At 57.9% G+C, this 6,142-nt stretch overlaps 1 protein-coding gene across 2 annotated transcripts in view; it reads left to right on the top strand.

Moving 5' to 3' along the window:
• Nucleotides 1-2,054: 2,054 nt before the first annotated feature.
• The window catches only part of tbk1 (TANK-binding kinase 1), a 6,511-nt gene continuing 2,423 nt past the window's right edge, over nt 2,055-6,142 (top strand). The window contains exons 1-12 of one of the 2 annotated variants that reach the window (XM_019897494.1): nt 2,056-2,156; nt 2,675-2,774; nt 2,859-2,999; nt 3,163-3,292; nt 3,369-3,550; nt 4,699-4,859; nt 4,933-5,043; nt 5,114-5,293; nt 5,364-5,560; nt 5,642-5,700; nt 5,778-5,869; nt 6,053-6,142. In XM_019897494.1, coding sequence (XP_019753053.1) covers nt 2,688-2,774; nt 2,859-2,999; nt 3,163-3,292; nt 3,369-3,550; nt 4,699-4,859; nt 4,933-5,043; nt 5,114-5,293; nt 5,364-5,560; nt 5,642-5,700; nt 5,778-5,869; nt 6,053-6,142 — 1,430 coding nt within the window. In that variant the 5' untranslated portion in view covers nt 2,056-2,156; nt 2,675-2,687. Of the gene's footprint in view, nt 2,157-2,674; nt 3,000-3,162; nt 3,293-3,368; nt 3,551-4,698; nt 4,860-4,932; nt 5,044-5,113; nt 5,294-5,363; nt 5,561-5,641; nt 5,701-5,777; nt 5,870-6,052 lie in introns of both variants that reach the window. The other variant, XM_019897493.1, reaches the window with a different exon arrangement.

Here is a 6,142-nt window from a genome sequence, read left to right as displayed (position 1 = left end):
CCTCCCCCGCCCCCTCAGTGTAAATAGCGATTGTGCATAAAATGAGGTTAAAAATGGGAACGCCAGGCCGGCTGCTGCGGAACATTTGTACATTGTAAAAGAGAAAAACATATTTATATATTTTCTATACAGTGTTTACTGATGATGATGATGATGCCATAGAGGTTTGTATTCAGACATTTGTACATTTATTATTATTATTGTTTTTTTTTTTTTTTTTAAGAAAAGCTTTTATTCGAATCACACATATAGAAGTTGCCTTAAAGGTCAGCCACTACGCCAAATACGGAGCATCCGCCATTCCAGCCTCACCCGCTCGGGTCCCCCGCCCCTCCCCAGCACACACACCGCCCCCACGTGACCCAAACCAAAACGTGTCCCCCTAGAAGCAGCCGACTTGTGCCTGAGCAGTGGGCTAGGAAGTGGATTTGTAGCGCGCAGTGGTGCATTGAGAAGCTATCCGCCATGGACCAGTGGTCTCCAACCTGTTTCTTGCCCCAGACCGCTTTATACAAGTCCAGACCCTCCGTGGACCGACAGATTAACGCATCCCCCCCCCCGACCACACGCCTACCTTTAAGAGTGCCAACACCATGACAAGTCCTTGCACAAAGGATCGATTGACCAATTTTTTGGGTTTGTATTTTGAACCCGCAGCAATGCGAGCTTTGCTCCAAGTGTTTGACACTCTCAAGGCACTTTGGAAGGCTCCATTGACTCATCGGACAGCAGACTTGCTGCGCGGGAAGGAGTTCCCTGTTGCGAAAAATCCTATTTCCAGTTGGTCTCCCGAAACGGACCTTGCTCTCTTTGGTCTTGGGCATCGGCGCTTGTGTTTTTTTTAGACCCATTTTGCGAGCTGGAGGGTTTCAAATTTGCGTCGCTGACACAGCATCTCGACATGGCTTAAGAGTCAGTCATGGACGAATGTAACGGAGAGAATCCGCTCACTTTTAAAAAGAAAATAGATTTCGGCCTCGGATCGTACGTAAGCCAGAAGTACTGTACGTTGTTTTAGTCTTTCCTCTGTGCGGCCTGGTGGTTGGGGACCACTGGTGTGGACGACATTATGAAGCAGCAGCAGCAGCATCGTCAAGCTGTCATTCCTATTTTTCTACAAAAAACAACAACAAAACGTGACCCTCCCCCTCCCTTAAGTTCCTCGCCGTCGTCGCACGGTGGGGCGTGAAACCGGAAGCTCTCGTTCTTCCGCCACGCCGTGGCACACTTTGGGAAGCCGCGAAGGTGCGGTCAAGTCCAAATGTGCGTTTGTGTTTTTCATTTTGTTCATCCTTTGCTTCAAGCACTTTTGTCTCCGGCTCGTCGTCTTTTCTAATCTTACGGGGCCGACCGGCGTTTGGTTGTTCATCCTCCACTTTGGCCCGTCCAACCACCACCATAAGCTGCTCTTGTCCTTAACCTTCCTTTTGCTCAACATAAAGTGAGTGACATTTTACTTATTTCTGTGTTCGTGTCGGTCATTCCTCCGTCCTCAAAATCAACACACACTCTTGTGGTCAACGGTGTCTGTTTGGGGTTTTATTTTTTTTTCATTTCATGATTTGCACTCGGTGCTGTCGTGACTGTTCAATTGGATTTGAACAAGTGTTGGATTCGACCGCCCTTGTTTTATTTCTTCCCCTTGCGTATTGTCGCGCTTCTAATTGCTGAAGATGTATCGCATCAACACAACACTAACGCAGCTGCTTGACTTTTACGTGGTCCCGCTTGACATGCTGAAAGCCCGGTCACAGTGATTTTCAGTCATGTGGAAACGTACACAAAAAAAAAAAAAAAAAATGGAGAGATCACAGCTATGATGTGTCCCGGCCGGCTTTAGTTGGAGCAGACGTTCAAATGAACAGGAAACTTAAGCAAGAAGCGCGGTGCCACCGCCCCATCATTCCGTTCGAGTGATCGAGTCTTCATCCGTGAGGAAAACGAGATTGTTCACGCAGCAATATTGACTATTGGATTCGAGGCAACCAAGGCGGCGCCAAGAAAACACCGACCGGGAAGAAAAGGAGAGACGGCTCGAAAGTGCTGCCGGTCACTTTGTTGACGGAAGATGACGTCGCTGCGCCGCGCCGTGATTGGCTCGTGCGTCACACGTGACCAGGCCCGAAACGGAAGAGGACTCTGCCGCAGCGACGAAGGTAAGAGCCGAACGAAATCCGAATACGCTTTAAAGCTCTCTTTTCTTCGTTTTGTTTTCACCGCCGCTTTTTTTCTCCCGGGCGCCTTCATCAAGCAGCTGGCTCGTGAGCACGTTAGCGCGTCCCCGCTTTGACGCCGCGCGCTCGTTCGTCGTCGGGCCCCCAAGTTGGCCGTCGGGAGAGAGGCCGGATACGCCGCTTGAACTTCGCTCCGCTCGCCTCCAAATCATTCTTTGGCCCGCGTCTTCGCGTTCGAGCGTCACTCGGCCGCTTCGAGACGGTGACGACGAACAAACGACGACTCGAATCCTTTTTCCGGGTCGCGGCGAAAACGCGGAAAAGCGATTGCTCGACGGTGGGAATTTCCCGCTGCGACGTTACGCGCGCCCGTGTGAGTGTGTGCGAGAGGACGAAAAAAGAAAACCCACCCAGCTGCCGGCACGTTTGTCGACAAAGTCTGAAGTGGCGTCGCTCCTCCGCCGAGGCACCGCTGTAACGAGGCCCGTGTGTCTGCGCAGTTAGGTCGTGATCATGCAGAGCACCACCAACTACCTGTGGCTGATCTCCGACCTTCTGGGTCAGGGCGCCACGGCCAACGTGTACCGTGGCAGACACAAGGTGAGCCGGGGGTCCGCCGCCGGGGGGGTCGGGTCTGGTCGGCGGGTTCCCGGTGCCGCTTTGCCAAGGCCCTTTTCGTTGCAGAAAACGGGCGACCTGTACGCGGTCAAAGTGTTCAACAACCTGAGCTTCCTGAGGCCGCTGGACGTGCAGATGCGAGAGTTTGAGGTGCTCAACAAGCTCAACCACAAGAACATTGTCAAGCTCTTCGCCGTCGAGGAGGAGGTTTGTACGCCCCTGAGAACAGCGTCGCCGTCTTTTCACAGGCGGGCGGGGGTGCGCGTGTCCGCCACGCCTCCCCCCCTCCGGCGCACCCCATTCAAAGCGTCAGCTCCTCGGCGAGCTTCGCCCAAGCCCGAGCGCAATTTATGTCGTTTGCTGTGCCCAGTCCAACACGCGTCACAAAGTCCTGGTGATGGAGTACTGCCCGTGCGGGAGTCTCTACACCGTCTTGGAGGAGTCGTCCAACGCCTACGGACTCCCCGAGGACGAGTTCCTCATCGTCCTGCACGACGTCGGTGAGTGCCGCGGCTGCGGCCCGCCCGCTCGCCGGCTCGCTCGCCGGCTCGCTCACGCCGCTCTGGTGGCCTCCAGTGGCGGGAATGAACCACCTGAGGGAGTACGGCATCGTGCACCGCGACATCAAGCCGGGCAACATCATGCGGGTCATCGGCGAGGACGGACGCTCCGTCTACAAGCTGACCGACTTCGGAGCCGCCCGAGAACTGGAGGACGACGAGCAGTTTGTGTCACTCTACGGGACCGAGGAGTACCTGGTGAGTGGGGAACGCGCCTTGGTCAGCGGTTTGGGGCCGGTTCAGTCCTCTTTTCAGCCCCCGACTCGCACCGAGTAGTCCTCCGTGTCCGATTCCCGGTCAGCCAGGATTTGCGCCAAGTCCTTTGGACCCCCCGTAGCGTTCCGCCGCACGATGTAAATAGCTCTCCGAAGCGATGAGGGAGTCTCGGATTCCTTGAGCAGCCGGCCCGAAAAGTCCACCTCATCCAAATCTCCCCGCGGCAAGGTGAGAGAGTCGTCCATTCGTCGCCTGCAAAGACCGCCGCGTTGGAGGGCGAGCGCTCGTGTCGGTGAGATAGCAGAGGACAAAGGGGGGCAAACACCCGTCCGTGCATCTCAACCGGAGATGGGAAAAAAAAAATCAATCTCCTTGATACCGGCGGCGATTTTTACGAGACTCGATGAGCGTGACGGCCGCCCGATCCCGACACCACCATAACGGTCACCCCGTACCTGCGACTGTTTTCTCGTTGGGGTCCAGTGGAGGAGGCAGACGTCGGAACACACCGCCGCTGGTTCCGCGCTGATGGGATATCGCGGGCAACATTTTCCCCAGTGTCGCACGCGTTTCCTCTCGCTGATCGCGACGCTCGCCACTCGGTCTTGATGTCGGCTGAGTGGCAAACCAGCCGATTCTCCTTGCTCGAAAAGCCGCTTGGCCGCGCAGCAAGACAGCCTTATCCGGACAGGCTTTTAGCGGGCGCGCTATCGCCAGGGGCCACTCGGATTCGACTCGCCCAGCGGTTGTGACCGCAAGTAGACAGATGAGCGCCGACGGCGGTGAACGTTTCTCTCGCCATTTTGCCGCCGGCGTACGGGCCCGGCCGGAAACCGATCGTTGCGGGAAAGCTGGTGTCGGTGGGAATATACAGTACGCGCGGCGACAGAAAAGAAGCCCCGCCTCGCGATTCGAGGAGCGTCTGCTTCAACCTTGCGGTCCGCGACGCGGGCCGCTTTGCAGAAATCCCTTTGTCGTGCTCGGGAAGTGGGGAGCGAGGGACGAACGCATCGCCGCTCCCGAGTCACTCGGGGCCCAAGCGGACGAACGGCGCGGTCCCGAACGACGAGGCGCCGGTTTGCGGAGTCGGCGAGGAGCGAGGGGTGACGCGCGGGCCTCGTCTCCGGCAGCATCCCGACATGTACGAGCGCGCCGTGTTGAGGAAGGACCACCAGAAGAAGTACGGCGCCACCGTGGACCTGTGGAGCATCGGCGTCACCTTCTACCACGCCGCCACCGGCAGCCTGCCCTTCAGACCCTTCGAGGGCCCGCGCAGGAACCAGGAAGTCATGTAAGTCCCGGCCGGGGCCGGTCGCCGCGAGACATCGGGGAAGGCGCCCGGGTAGCACTCTTTGCCGCGCCAGGTACAAGATCATCACGGAGAAGCCGTCCGGCACCATCTCGGGTCACCAGAAGTGCGAGAACGGCAAGATCGAGTGGAGCACCGAGATGCCCGTGTCCTGCAGCCTCTCCAAGTCAGTCGCGCACGTCGGCCGCCTCCCCGCGGCGCCCTACGGCAACCGTGTGCCGCTCGTCGTCCCTCAGGGGTCTGCAGAGTCTGCTGACTCCGGTCCTGGCCAACATCCTGGAAGCCGACCAAGAGAAGTGTTGGGGCTTCGACCAGTTCTTCGCCGAGACCAACGACATCCTGCACCGGGCGGTGGTCTTTGTCTTCAGCTTGCAGCAGGCCACCCTGCACCACGTCTACATCCACGAGTACAACACGTGAGAACGCTCGCCGCGCCGCGTTGGACGCCGCGCGCGGTCCGCGTCCCTCACGCCGACGCGTCCGCAGGGCGGCGCTGTTCCAGGAGCTGCTGTCCCGCCGGAGCAGCATCCCTCTGCACAGCCAGGAGCTGATTTACGAGGGGCGGCGCCTGCTCCTGGACCCCAACCGCCAGGCCAAGACCTTCCCCAAGACCACCAGAGACAACCCCATCATGCTGGTCAGCAGAGACTCTGTGGCCACCGTGGGACTCATCTTCGAGGACCGTAAGTCCGCCGGCCTCGACGGCTTCCCGTCGCCGCCGCCGCCGGCGGCCGGCGTCTCAAATCTTCTCGTCTCATTCGCAGCCAGCCCCCCCAAAGTGCAGCCCCGCTACGATCTGGACCTGGACGCCAGCTATGCCAAGGTGCCCGCCGCGCGCACTCGTACGCAAAGATCCATCTGCCCGGCTCACAGCTCCATGCCATCTCGCACTCGATTCAGACCTTCGCGGGGGACGTCGGACACTTGTGGAAGACGTCCGAGTCTCTCCTGGTCTACCAAGAACTGGTCCGCAAAGGAGTCCGGGGTCTTGTGTGAGTTCGGATCAAGCCGCTGATGAGGATTGTTGGGATGCTGCTGCTTGTATGATGAGGATGATTGCTGTGATGGCGGCGAAAGACGGGAAGGCTCTCGCGATTGCCAAAGATGATCGTTAGGACAGTGATGATGATGATGATGACGATGACGGCGGTGTTGCTGATTGTTGTCCCGGACAGCGAGCTGATGAAGGAGGACTACGGCGAGATTGTCCGCAAAAAGTCGGAGGTGTTCCACCTGTGCGGCTTGGCCACGCAGACGCTGGAGAA

This window comes from Hippocampus comes, unplaced genomic scaffold (genome assembly GCF_001891065.2).
Source record: "Hippocampus comes isolate QL1 unplaced genomic scaffold, H_comes_QL1_v1.1 scaffold81, whole genome shotgun sequence".
NCBI lineage: Eukaryota > Metazoa > Chordata > Actinopteri > Syngnathiformes > Syngnathidae > Hippocampus > Hippocampus comes.
This window is presented reverse-complemented; position numbering and strand designations above follow the sequence as displayed.